Source organism: Eleginops maclovinus, chromosome 19 (genome assembly GCF_036324505.1).
Source record: "Eleginops maclovinus isolate JMC-PN-2008 ecotype Puerto Natales chromosome 19, JC_Emac_rtc_rv5, whole genome shotgun sequence".
Classification (NCBI taxonomy): Eukaryota; Metazoa; Chordata; class Actinopteri; order Perciformes; family Eleginopidae; genus Eleginops; species Eleginops maclovinus.
In genome coordinates this window covers 6083468-6098187 of record NC_086367.1, presented here as the reverse complement: position 1 = coordinate 6098187, position 14720 = coordinate 6083468, and the positions used below count along the sequence as shown (strand labels likewise).

Below are 14720 nucleotides of genomic sequence, written 5' to 3'. Positions count from 1 at the left end.
GTCACACAATTAGGATTTGTAGGTATTTTGGTTACAGTTTATTGTTAACAGTGTTTAATAGCCTGTCATGACAACTGTCATGAACATTTGTTCATGAATGCTGTCATTAAGTGCTGCTAGTCACCCTCACTATTTGTTGTGGTGAAGATCACCAGCAAGCACGAGTGAGGTTTGCTGTATGTGGTTTGCTGTGGCTGCACCTGGTGAGTATTTGGTTGCACCCTAGTGTCACTAAGTAACCTGCCACCCCATTAACTGGCCTCAGCCCACCTTGGATTTAGTTTCTTTTTTTTTTATAGAGACATTTAAATGTTACATTTTAGATAACAATTTTAATCCCATCATATAATAAAGATCATTTTAAAACTGAGTAATTCTTGTTGTTTTATAACCCATTATTTTTGTCTTCCAGCACAGTTCTCCTGAGTTTTCTGAAACACCTCTCTGCCCCTCAGTCCTGAAACTGTGTCCTACTCTTTTTATGTTTATATCCTTAGGTGAAAGTCTCCAGGTGGCGTTGTAGGTAGTGATGGCGAGATGAAGCTTTGAGGCTTTCCAGCTTCAGGTTCGCAAACGGGTTCATCTCATGAGGCTTCATTTGACCTGTTGGTCAAAGTTTGTAAACAGGCAGATATGACATCTCCACGGTGTGATCTCTTTCTACAGAGTTCCCAGTGAGGGAAGCTTTAACAATAACCCTTAAAAATGAACATGAAATCATATTTTCATGTAATCAATTCGTATCAATATAGTTGATATTCCTGTTGAATGGTTGTGATTGAAAAGTCCAAGGAGGCTGGCAAACATTGCAAAGAGGGATTTTTATTCCTAAATAATATTCGTAAACTTATCCATGTTATAGCCTCAGAAAAGGTAAACAACATCAAAGTATACATTTATTAACTACATTATGACATTAAACTTACGCTTTTATAAACAAAAAGAATATGTATCTGGTCGTTGATAGTCAGCTGCTTTCCAGCCGAGCCACAGCCTACATGTTGAAATACTCTGAAAACTCTGTAAATTCCAGTTAATATACTTTGTAGATTCCCTGCCAATCAACACTTTAATGCATTTCTAGTTCTCACTCGTCGTATCCCGTCTGGAGATGGCTTCAATGGGGATGTGTCATTTGTTGCAAAACTTTTATTGAAAACCAGGAAAGATAAGCAGGTTAGGAACCCAAACCAAGTTATGTGTTGTGTCTATCTAGTTCGCTGCACTTCGCTTCAGCTCCGCAACTGCACACACCCCCCCAGCCCGACACAGCACATCAATAAGTGAAACAGTATTGGAAAATGTTGAATTGTCATAAAGATGACATTAAGTTTACTAAGACCCTGGGGCTGGGTCAGGTAAAGGAGCCGCTTCCTGTAAAGGACAAACAAGCTAGTAAACTGTCTCTGTAAGTTAGCTTACTAGCTAACAGCAAAGACAGTTGGCTGATACTTGTATCACCTCACCTTGACCTTTATTGCAGTGGTACATTTTTGACTTGTCATAAAGTTGACATTTAGTGTAACATAACACTGGTCCTGGCTAAAGCTAAAATGGCTGCTAGCTGCAAGGATAACCAAGCTAACTAGCTAACAGCAGATGCATACTGTAGTTACTTTGGCACCTTGACCTTTATTACAGTGTTAAAAATGTGTCTTGCCATAAAGACAACATTAGGTTTTATACAATGGAAGACTGGTCAGCTAAAATGGCCACTAGCTGCACGGATAACTAAGATACTGTAACTAGATAATGGCAAATACTGTTAGCAGTTACTTTGGCAACAAGTGACGCCTTCTGTCCATTACTTCTGTCCTTGTAATGCCTGTTATCAAACTGGCCTTATAACATTTAACACAAAACCACTCAGCTAAAGTTTATTTAAGTTTGATCATTTGGCCTGTTGTAGCATGTTAATGCCAATTTGTTATAACAAACACATCTCAAACAATGTCACTTTTGCATTCAGCTCAAGAACAGACCAAATTATGCTTAATGACAATGAATAATTACAGTAATACAAACGTCAGCTTTGCATTAACATTGCAATTGAACAAATTATACGTAATGATACAGAATAATACTCCCTAGTTTTAATGAATAGTGTTGTGTCAGTCGTGTGCTCCCTCCTTCACATAAAGTCCTGATGACTAAATTAAGATAACATTTGACCCACACAATGGTTAAAATAACCAAGGAGGAGGATGGTTCCTAAAGCTTGACAAAAACAAGAGGGCAGGTAAACATGTGGTGCCAAACTTACGTCAATGGTGCACAAGGACAATGCAAAAGAAGCAGTGCCAAGACACGAAGAGCAATGTACCCATCAGACAGGTTTATCAGATCTATTGTCATTACCAATCCTTTGACCTACATCTGACTTCCTACCTTTATAACCTTCAGGCTTTTGTTTTGCACACCGAAATGAATAGCCACTGACAATAGCACTCAGCTGAATGCTTCTCAACTCTCAATTATTTGGATTTTGAATAAATATATTGTAGATATACTGTATGTGTCACTGTTGCCTTTGAATGCATAACATAATGTGCTTTTTAAAATGCTTTTCAGGCAGGTCTCCTCTCTTTCCTCTCTTTTCTCAAAGGAAAATCATCCATCACACCAACAGCGGGAGTGAAAATTAAATAAACATCATGTGTCCTGAATTTTTTCTTTTTAATAATTGAGTAGCCTTGACTACCATTTCGTGTTTTTTATCAGCAGTTGAGATTTAGCTACCAGTTGGACAAACATGCCCAAGGAAAAGAGTGACATTTTGGGGAATATGCGGATTCATTTTCTTGCAGAAAGTTACATGAAAGATGAAGACCAAACTTTAATCGGTCAATCAAATAGCTAAGCATAAAGACCAGCGGGCCAAGCCTGGTCCTGTCCTTCATCAGTCAACCAGCCACAAATGTTTAGTTTAATTTTATGCATAAAACCAAAGTGTAAAAAGGTATTTTCAAAAGGGTCATGCTGAATCTCTGCTTTTGTGGCAAACATTAATGTGATAATCAGGCAGTCCATTACACAAACAATAATGCACCAAAAGCACATTTTTTACTTAATGTCAGACTATAATCTAAAATGAACCATAAGTTAATGCTACGTACAAAGTGGGATAATGTTTTTCAAGATGTTATACAGAAGTTTATCAACCTAATGTTTTTAATGTAAAAGTAGTGACAGGCAGTTGTGCTTTATGAAGAATTTATTGAAAATTAAGCAAAAATATGCATATTCACACTTTAACCAATACATAAAGCAACTGAGGACATACAGTATGTTCACTGTATTAGACTATGAGTTAATAAAAGTGGGTCTTTAACAATACTTTGAAGCTGAAACGCCACATTTGACTGAGTTCGGAAAAAGTTGCCTTAATAAGAAACAAAATATTCACAATAGCACAAACATAATACAATAAATTAGCCCAGCAGCTACTTTCTGCCTTATGTGAAAAAAATTGAGACCATATGAGATATGTTGATTCAATTCACCGGCTATTTGGAGGCTTATCAGACTGCATTAAATTGTAAGGTGTTTATGCTCGAAGACATGACCAACCGGATAGCTTTTCATTACTGTTAAGTGCGAATTAGAATCGGAGAAAATACTTTCAAAGGTGAGACAAATATGAATAACCGCCTTACAGTAAGACAGCATCAGATTCATTTCATCTATTCAAAATATTGAAGTATAAGCCGAGATTTTCTGTTAAAAACAGCGGCAGTGGCTATATTGAGCAATCTGTATCCCCTCTCAAATGTAAGGCAGTTACAGGTCAACTGTTAGCAGGTGCTACTTTTCAATTTCACCTCAACGTATCCTCCGATCAATGTCCTTTATGTAATGAAATAAAAACATATTGAAATAAATGGAAGAACTGCAAATACGCTTAGATTCTGGATCAAAAATTAAATTCTCTTTCCATCATTAATGTATACATTATCTACCTACAGTCATTTATAAATACTCTTTTTCTCAGTAGTTCATACAAAAATAGCAAGAACAAGATATACATATTAATTAGCTCTGTGCATAAAATACTTCGGGTTTGCCACAGGTGCACATGACAATGAGGATGAGTCTTTAACTGTTTATGTAATTTCCAAGGAAGCTTTGACTGCACATAAAGAGAGGGTCCATGGAGGCCACTTTGGCAGCGATAAAAGAATGTATACAGTGAAGGACGGCCGTAAGATTCGCAAACTCCAGTTCCTGCAACAAAGGGACAAATTACAATTAGTACATGATGTTCATACTTTGAATAACAATATATTCAGAGTCCAACATACAAATGCTTCATCCACAAAATTAACATTTGTATATAAATGTATAAGGGTCAAAAACAAAAAGCGAGCTTTATTCAAAAGCTGTTGATGAAATCACGAATCAAGGGGAACACAGGACATGAGAAACACTTAGCTTCAGACATGAAGGGGCGACAGGTACAGGCAGGTATCTTGGATAAGATCAGTGAAGAAATGACCACGACCAAACAACAGACAAAAGGGAAACAGGGACTAAATACACATGGGTAATCACAAGACGAGAGACAGCTGGAAGGGGGAGGAGAAACACAGGGGCAACAGGTGAACACAATGACACAATCAGACACAGGACGGAAACGCAGACAGGAAGTGAAGCTTACCGAGTGACACGAGGGGAAAACATTTCAAAATAAAACAAAACACAAAGACATGACATACACGAAACAAGGATCATGACAGAACTTAGGGATTGTAGCCTTTACAGACCATTGGCATGCACAAAAACATATATGAAACACTACAGGAAAGGGAACCCCCCCCCCCCAAAAAGCATATTAGGGCCTCTTTAAGGTGTGCGCAACAGTTAAAAACAGCAAATATTTATCATTTGTCATGTCTCATTTTGGTAATGGTCTAATTATATGAAAAATTGTGTTCATGGACAAGCGTGAGAATGTTTGTGTACAACTGATATAGTTCTGCTGTTTTAAAACGTCTAACTTCACATCATAATTTCAATTTTCTTCATTTCATCAAGACTTTTTTTTGGGTACACACATTTCAGTTACATAGGGAAAGCAGGGGAGGCTAAGTTGGCAAGGGTGGTTCAGGGGGTAATGGGCGTCTACCAGTAAGATGGTCAGGGGTTCGATCCCCACCCCCACAGCCAACAGGTCAAATTGCCCTCTGGAAAGATACTTAACCCTAAATCACTTCGATAGGAATTTCTACAGTAATGAAGTGTATGTAAGTTTAAAAAAAAGGCAAGCTGAATTAAATAGTAATAGTAATGTATTCCTTTTAAACCTCTTGAAAACCCTAATTTATTACACCGAAAAATTGAAAAATCACTAGACAATCAACAAATACGCTGTTAGCTCATTATTAAAGGTGTACTTTTGATGATAAAAAAAGAAGGATTACCTTCATCTCTATTTGGTTGCTTTCAGCATTCTTGAAAAGCAGTTTCACCCTGGTTTTCCCATCATCAGAGGAGCCTTTAAGTTGAGAGAACTTATATCGCCACAGTGCGTTCTATGACGGGAGGAAGGGATTATAAAAACGCAGCAGCAGCACAGGGATTTTAATAATGAGCACAACTTAAAAAGGCTACTGACAGACATTTCGATGTGCAATACTTTAAGGAAATGTCTTTAATAACAAAAGACGCACTTTATGAAATCAGTGCTGTAATGTTCATGCAGTGAGATTGATAAATCAATGAACATATAATGAATACACTCAAAATGTCCCTTTATTAACTATAGCATACCCTTCTTTAAGATACAGTGATTTTTCACATTATTCTCGAAAGTCCATTGTGCAACATAAGTGACATTTATCATTGGAAATGTTAGGGTTATTTAAAATAAATATTATCAAATATAATGGAAGCCTTAGAGAGAAAAGACAAGTTCATAGAAAATCAATGGAGAAAATAAAAGAAGTCAAATTGCAGTCTCAGAAGCTATTAAGGGAAGAACAGCACTGAACAAGCTGTTAACAAGAATTGAATTGACTTCTAATACTTCACCTTTGAAGAGCCTTCTGAGCAGGTGAAGCCTGATCCAAAATCTATGGTGAAGCACAGCACATTCCCCTGGCTGCTGCACATGTAGCTTTTGGACTATTGAGAGAAAATCACATCCATTAATATATATTTAATTCTCTAATTAAAAACACTGCATATAGTGTGGTTCTCTGTATGAGCATGGACGACTTCAGCCGTACATACAGAACATAGTGGCACATATTACTTGTATGGAAGATGGAATCGGAGGATGAAGCCCTCTTTATTAGTCTCATACATGCACACAGCAGAGCACACACAGTGAAATTGGTCCTCTGCATTTAACCCATCCTAGTACTAGGAGCAGTGGGCAGCTATTGTGCAGCGCCCGGGGAGCAATGGGGAGGGGGGATTGGAGGTGTCCGGTGCCTTGCTCAAGGGCACCAAAGCAGGGCCTAGAAGGTGAACTGGGATCTCTCCAAGTAGCAGTCCACCTTCCATATTTCAGGTCTGTTTGGGGACTTGAACCGGCGACCCTACGATTCCCAGTCCAAGCCGCTACTGACTGAGCCACTGCTGGACAAATAATATATTAATAATAATTATAATGTATATAAGTATAGCTGCACTCTATGTAAATAAATGATACCTTTATCTTTCGTGGCATTGAATGCATCCCACATCTCAGTCCTAGCCCTCATTTGCTTTCTTTGTTAAAACAAAAAATATTGCTTTGTCTACATTAGAGGTGTCCAAACTACGGCCTGGGGGCCAAATGTGGCCTGCAAGCCATGTTGAATCGGCCCTCAACAAATTCTAAAAATATAATGCAATATGGCCCACAAATTAAACTTTTGCTTGTCTTCTATTGTACTTCTCAAATATATACAGTATGTTAAAATATATGACACAATATTTATGTGTTAATGAGCCCAATTTCAAATAAATTTAGTCATTTCAAATTTGAAACATTTTCTATCAAATCTTAGTTGATTAAAAAAAGCCCAAAAACTTATCTCCATAACAAGTTTGAAATTTAACCTTCATATTTACTTCTATTATAAGTAATCTGAGGCTTCTGTTTTAAGGAATGAGCTGCCAACAAAATAAAATGAAACCCTAAAGAGAGATGGGATGTAGGCTGTGTTTCCTTAAAGCATTTTTAAGTATTGCGCATTATTCACCTACATTTGATTTGTTTTGCTAACTTATAACTTAACTTATGAGGCAATATTCAACTCTATAAGTGGCCCAGCTCTCCCTATAGTTTAATAATATATAATCTCCTTTTAAAGGAATCAGCTCTATTGAACCTTGACAGACATATCTGCATCTTGGCAGCACTCCAAAGCGGTGGAAGCTAACAGAGCTTATTAGCAGTTTTGCTCTATCCAGTTTTATTTAACCTGCTCTGCAGAAAAATGTTTAACAGACAAGATATGAGACAAAAGTCGGTGCTATAAATAAGACTCCTGAACAAAGATATCTTCACCTTGAACAACCAAGCTAAAAACCTAGCAAATTAGCAAGCATAGCTAACAACAGTTAGCTGTTGGTTAGCAGGCTAGTTAGCGTAGTTAGCTTTTACTCTTACTGCCCTTTCTTACAGAGGATATTTTGACGCTTCTGTTACTTTGACAATGGCTATTTTCTATTCAAATATTCTAATGTCAGTGATGCTAGGGAACATTTTGCTTTGGTAGTTAACCTTTGATACAGTTCATCACTCTCTCCTTCGTCTGTCTCTTTTTCCATGGCATAGATTTTTCGGCCTTGGGGTTGCTGTAACTTCCCTTAATAAGGGGCAGCTTGGCCTCTTTGTTGATGCCAGTTTCTGACCGAGCATAAGCTACCATCATATAGGTGATTGTTCAGGGACATCTAGAAGCCCTTCTTATCTGGAACATAGATTCTCTGGTGTACACTCTTTTGGACCACAGCTTTAGTTAGATTCATGATCCGTATTTGTTTAGTCTGGCTAATGAGGAATGTTGATTATACACTCTGAACTTGTTAAAACGTTGGACTGCAGAAGAGATTTTCAGAATTGGTCGGGCAACCGCTTTGTCAAATCTTTGCTGCAGCAACTGTCTTGCTAATTCTCCGGCTGTTAACTTCATAATAAACCTTCAGTGTTTGCCATCAAAGTTCCAGCTTTCCCCGTGTCTCTCTGAGTTTTGTCTCCATTGCTCCAGAAGTTTCCATCACAAGTGACAGTGAGCCTGCGCTCACAGCAGCTACATGGAGTTAGGCCATCATTAAATATATCATTTACACGTGTATTTAGTTTCTGTGAAAACTCAAAATGCCCTACGTGAATACAACCTAGGAATATATATATAATGATATCATGTGGTAACCTACTGGGAGTGACTACTCCAAGCATATTCCCCACTGGCTAGCTTATTAGTTGTTAGCTTCCCAGCTGGCCCATTTAGTAAGCCCTTTTGGATCAGGATTCTAGCACCACATGATTTACAAAGACATGCAAATTATTTCTACCTGGCACTTTCTCATGTGAAAAATATTTTATCCAAATGTTGAGTGTAACCATTATAGTGTAAGAAATCTGATGGTCTTACTATTTATAGGTATGTCTTTGAGTTACACTTTTTTTTTTATTGTATTCTATAAACTATTGACAACATTTCTCTGTGTTGGAATTCAACAGACACTGGAATGATTGCCATACATGTAGATATAAAGACTGTGGAGGGTCGATTAAGCTTGACCCAGACACCATTCCTTTGGAAAAATACGTTGTTTAACTAGAGTATTTGCAAATATTGGTTCATACGGTCATTATATACGAGTGTTTTTGCCTTTTAGTTCAATTGCTCTGCAAACTAACTGTGTTTTTTGTTTTTTCTGAATTCTCTCTTGTTTAAAGATAAAATATTTTATTGAGGCTTTGGAAAAATGTGATAGAGAATCTGAAACCATCTTAAATCATGTACAGCTGCTCTACAGATTGAGTGTAGATGGATAAGAGCTGCTGGAGTCAAATTCAACATTCCTGACATGCATTGACATACCTGACAAATAGATTTCTCATCTTCTTATTAAGAATGTTATTAGGCGTGTTTGACATGGTTAAACAAGCAATTCAGGTTTATTTTGTCCTGTAAAAAGATTTAATAATATCAAGACACATGACACACAAACAAGGGAATCCATTTGGGATGCCGTACGTCTTTACCATTCTTTCAGCTGCTGCAACACAAACAAGCACGTTTCTCTCAACTCTTTAGAAAGCACCGATGCGTGCGCTATCTACTCTCTGTGGAGCAATAACCCTCTAAAGGCTTTTCTTGCCACATGACTTCATTTTTCTGTCGTCCACTCATTTCGAATACCAAGAACAGTTGTTTTTTTCCCCTGTTTGTGTTATATATGTCTTTTATATCCATCCCTTCACTTGAGAACACCGCTGGGACATGGTGATTTCAATTATAGAGTGCAGTGTGCAGTGAATATGACATGGGACTGTACAATCCTTTCACTGAAAGTGTTTTCTGCTCACAGGCCCCAACCGCCTGCACCCCCTCTCTTTAGTGGTGTCGGGAATTCAGCTGTGACGGGGATAAGAAACAGTGGCAGGCCAGCCGCTAAGTTCTTCCTGTCACCACAAGTAAGACTGTGTTTTGACATGCTGAGCTGTGACTGCACTTCACTAATTGGAGGGTTTTTTTGCTGGGGGAATTAGCAACATGAAATGTTTTTAAGAACACCTCCTAAGCTAAGTCTGACAGAAATATGAGTGGTGTGGGAAATGAAACGAAACAGAGGACGGGCGCAAGTATGTGTAGTGTTGAAATGCATCTGTCTTTTAATTTAGGGCAGGGTCCAGGATTTTTAGAGTGTTTTCCTTTTTATGTCTTAAATATGTTGCACTTTTCAAGTTACCATATCTTCACGATTTAATTGCCAACAACTATGCAGTAATCATTGAGCATGACAATAAAACCTTTCTATCTTTTGAGTTTTTTTGAATCAGAAATCCACTAAAAGGAAGCTGCCTAATAACATATGTATGCAAACAACATCACTAAGTGTGTGTTAATACAGCAGCACATAAAAAAGTAACTCAACACCACTAGGTATAGTATCGCGCCTGTAAACACACCCAACAGTTACCTGTGCTATGAACACACATTGTGCACATCTCTGGAAGTCTGCCAAAGACATTCTGCTGCAGTCGATTTCCCCTTTTAAGTTTTGATGCCTTATTGTTGCGCATATACACACAAGGATTATTGTGTGAAAACGGTTGGGCTGGCGTGCCATGAACTCTGCTTCGCCTTAAATGTGACAAGATTCATGTCAAAATGACTCATCATGATGAACAAATCATAACAATAAATCATACACATGCTACCATAATACCTTCTGCCATTGTGCCACCTGCTGACAATGTGCCTAACAACTATTATTAGCTTCTGTTCGGTGTACGTGTGTGTGCTGGGAAACTATATGATATATTGAAAATGTTTAATGCATAATACGAACACTTGAGGGAGGTGGGCAAAAACTACACTAGACAACACTCACACATTTTTATATTTTGTTTGGCCAGTGAGTGCCTTTATTGGAAATACAGTGTAGATGGGGAGATGGAGGGGAAGCCATTACCTTAACGTGTTCTGCAGGCTCAGGAATCTACTTTTTATACTGGGCAGTGGACACAACATAACTGTAGCCAGCTCTAACCTCTGAGCTATCCAGCAACCAACTATTCACTTAAGTTTAAATGTCAACTTGTCTATTTAAACCTCCAGCTGATACGGAGGGATTTACATTCATTTGGACCATTGTTTCTGGTCTAGGGTTCAGAAACCTAACCTGAACATTACTGGTCCCAACAATGGGTCATGTTTTATTCTTTGGTGCTCAGACCAGATTATTTTGAAAGGTATCAGAACAATCTCCCTTTCTTTCAATGCCAATTTTTAAGATGTATTTTGGGCCACAAATGCCTTTATTTAGGAGACATGGTTGAAGAGAGGTAAGGGTCGTCCACAGTGGGGACTGAGCCCCAATATAGCAAAACTAAATTGGACAGAGCTGCTGTATAGCTCACTTGGTAGAGCTAGCAGCCCAGTCCAATTTAGTTTTGAATGATCTCAATGCTGCCCATTGTCACTGAATAGTAACCACTTCTATAGAGTGGTGCAGTAATGAGTACTACTTCCCATTACCTATTCTCGTAGCCGATGTGTTTTTAAACGTGTATGTGGTTCGAAGCCTGAAACAAGATCTGCGGAGGTTTTGAACGTTTAGTTTTACAACATTAAATGTCAGAAAATAACCCCGAAGCTTCTATGTGTTGCAAAAACAAATGTTACGAACAAGTGATTAAATGATACTACTATTCGTCAATACACCACAAATTCACTTTTGCTAAGCGGTGGCGACGTGATGTAGTTTGTTTGTTTCTGCCAATTGCTTATGTGGTGTTAATATGTGGAGATTATCCTGCTGAACAAAAACTGTAAGTATCATAAACCTGTGTTTGCCACAAAGCTTATTTTATACAATTTAACGAAATCCAATGAATAAATCCCATTGCTTTTTGTCGAAGGACCCTTGGGAAGCTAGCTTTTGTGTCGGCCTATACAAATGCATCATTACTGAAACACTCTATAACACCTTGTTCCGTAAACTGTCTGTAAATTCACAATTCTCTGTTGGTTTGTTACTCCAAGTAACCCTTTTCACATAACCATCAATCCATTGTTATTTAAAAAATATTGATTATAGCTACTCTATGTAATGTTGTAAACAAAGTTGGAAATAGTACAAGTTAATTATGCTCAGCTTATTTCAAAGAGAAAAGGAGAGGGATACTGGCCAGAAGAACCCAAAAGTAAAATAAGACACAACAAGACAGGAGTTTAAAAGACCCTATAAACACCATATTGGGTTTCATCATCTCCAACAAAAAGAAAGCAAAAGAAATTCAATAGGCCAAAAAAGAAGACAAACGCAGCCTGGGCAGTTCTGACAGTTACACCCCCTGCTTCTACCCCATCAGCAATGTTTATGTAATCCTCACACAGTAAATTTCAAGGTTATTCTAAGTTGGACTGTGTTGAGTGTTGCCACAGGAGGCTTGCCTAATTGGCTGGAGAACATAGAATCACAAGCAAATTGAAATGCGTCATCACTTTCATTGGTCTCCCAAAGGACTGTGTCCCACATTTGCATCATTAAAAGAATGAAAAAATGCTACATTAGCATATAACATGTTTTAGAGTGGAAGGTTGAACAAACCGGATTAAGTGCAGTTACTTACAAAGTGATTAAATACCACTTATCAATATGAGAAAATCATGAATGTTGCCAGTATTACGGCTGCACAAATTATTCAAATGCATTCACCCAGAGGTCAGATTTGGCAAATCAATCTCATTTCAAAGATAGGATTTCAAATGTTTGACAGATCGTTGACAGATCACATTGTCTTAGATGCGTGTCAATCTGGTTGCTTTGACAGCATTTTAAACGGTTTTTCATGTCACTTGCCACTTAAAAGTTGACATTGATGTCACATCCAAAAGGGATTCAGCCCCATTAGTTGGCTCAAGAACTAATGTGTGACTGCAGCATCAAACACTCCTGCATATTATCATTCCCCCTTTGAAGCTAATGTTGTGCAGTGCAGCAGAGAGGTTCTGCTTTGGGACTTGATATTGTAAGCAAAAAGAGAAAGAGGATAGCGTGAGGATTTCTTACTGAAGTAAAACTAGCGATACTAAATTTTAAGAGTACTTTGTTACATATTAAATATAATATATTAAAAATATTTGTGGCTCTATTACGTACATTTTCAGGTGTATATTAGTAATTTGTGCCTCTACTGTGACATGTTTGCTTGCTTTAATGTGAGTATTACCCAGTGATTTCATTATTTTACAGAATTGAACAAACAAGTCCAATGGAGAAACTCCCTCTGGAGGGAACACAGGGATTTGAGCCTTTGCAGACCATTTACATGCACAAAACACACTAATGCAGTAAAAATACAAAAGTATCAGCATCAAATTATTACTTAAGTAAAAGTACATACGTATTATCAATTATTATATTATTATCAAGTACTAATTCTGCAGAGTAATGGCCTCCTTATGTGATATATTATTATATATGACATTAGATCATTCATATTGTTGCATCAAGGAGCATTTTACTGTTGTTTTAATGCAACAACTGGATCTGAAAAGTCACTAAAGCTTAATAAATAATACATGAATTAATAAATGTGGTGGAGAACATTTATATTACATCTTTCTATGTAATGGAGTTAAAGTATATGTAGCTTTAAATGGAAGTACTCAAGTAAAGTACAATTACTTCAAAATTGTATTGAAGTAAAGAACTTGAGTACATGTAATGTCCACCTCTGCTGTAGACAGCAAGTGATGCAAATGGATTACCCTAAATAGACATATAAAACAAGTATACTTTGACTTTTTCACAATTTGTATTCTGTTTTGATTCAGGTGAACCTCTATACAGGACTGTCGGTGAGTGCTTTGCTCCTGTACTTCTTTATTGTCCTGCTGTACTAGTTCAATATATCATGAAGCACACGGTGCACAGAGGAGACCAAACTTGGACAATTAATTAATGTTAAGCTTCTTAAGGATCCACTGCCAAGTGTACAATCTAATCTTAAAATGGCAATACTGAATCATTCACCAACAAATCATCTATCAATGACATTAGCATATATTAATGTAAACTAGACTGCATTATTTTGTTGAAACCTGGCTAGAGGTTAGAGTAGAGTAAGCAAAGGGAGGCAGGTATGGGTCCAAACAAAAGGCGAGCTTTATTCAAATTAAAGCTGTACTATTAAACAAAGAAAAACCTCACCTACACTAACCAGGGGAAACAGGGACACCAGGAACAGGAGCAGACAGACGGACGGACGGAAAGGAACAGGCAGGGAATATGGACAAGACGTGGTTGGAAACGACGACAACCAAACAAGAGACAAAAGGGGAACAGAGACTAAATACACAAGGGTAATCACAAGACAAGACACAGCTGGAGGGGGAAAGGAGAAACACAGGGGCCACAGGTGAACACAATGACATAATCAGGTACAGGAGGGAAAAGCAGACAGGAAGTGAAACTAAACATGAGGGGAAAACATTTCAAAATAAACAGCAAACAACAGACACAAAACAAGGATCACGACAAAAACAAACGGCCAAAGCAACTAAGGAGTGGCTAAAGAAGAAGCCCATTAAGGTGATGGAGTTGCCTAGCCAGTCTCCCGACCTCCATCCCATAGAAAATCTTCCAGTTGCCAAACATCAGCCTCTAAACCTCAAGAAACGTATGACCTCTGTGCTATCCAACAAGGCTTTCTGCACCAAGTACTTAGTCATGTTTTGCAAGGGGATCAAATACCTATTTTCCCCAATTAAATGCACATTAATTTATATCTTTTTTTTAATGTGCATTTCTGATTATTTTTTGAATATTCTGTCTCTCGCTGTGAAAAGAAACCTACCATAAAAAATGACAGACTGTTCGTTTCTTTGTACGTGGGTAAACTAACGAAATTGGCAGGGGATCAAATACTTATTTCCTCCACTGTATACTGTGAGCATAAATGAAATGTCAGAGGCCTTTTGTGAGTCTCTTGTTTGCAAAGTGCAACTGGCCTGGGTAAATTCTTCAAACACTCACTGCATATGGAG

At 37.8% G+C, this 14720-nt stretch overlaps 1 protein-coding gene across 2 annotated transcripts in view; it reads right to left on the bottom strand.

The window, feature by feature from the left end:
• Window positions 1–3254: 3254 nt before the first annotated feature.
• Window positions 3255–14720, bottom strand: part of sntg2 (syntrophin, gamma 2) — an 81601-nt gene continuing 70135 nt past the window's right edge. For both annotated transcript variants that reach the window (XM_063908206.1, XM_063908204.1), the window contains 3 exons: window positions 6031–6123; window positions 5421–5531; window positions 3255–4224 (listed from right to left, as the gene is read on the bottom strand). In XM_063908206.1, coding sequence (XP_063764276.1) covers window positions 4096–4224; window positions 5421–5531; window positions 6031–6123 — 333 coding nt within the window. In that variant the 3' untranslated portion in view covers window positions 3255–4095. The remainder of the gene's footprint in view (window positions 4225–5420; window positions 5532–6030; window positions 6124–14720) is intronic.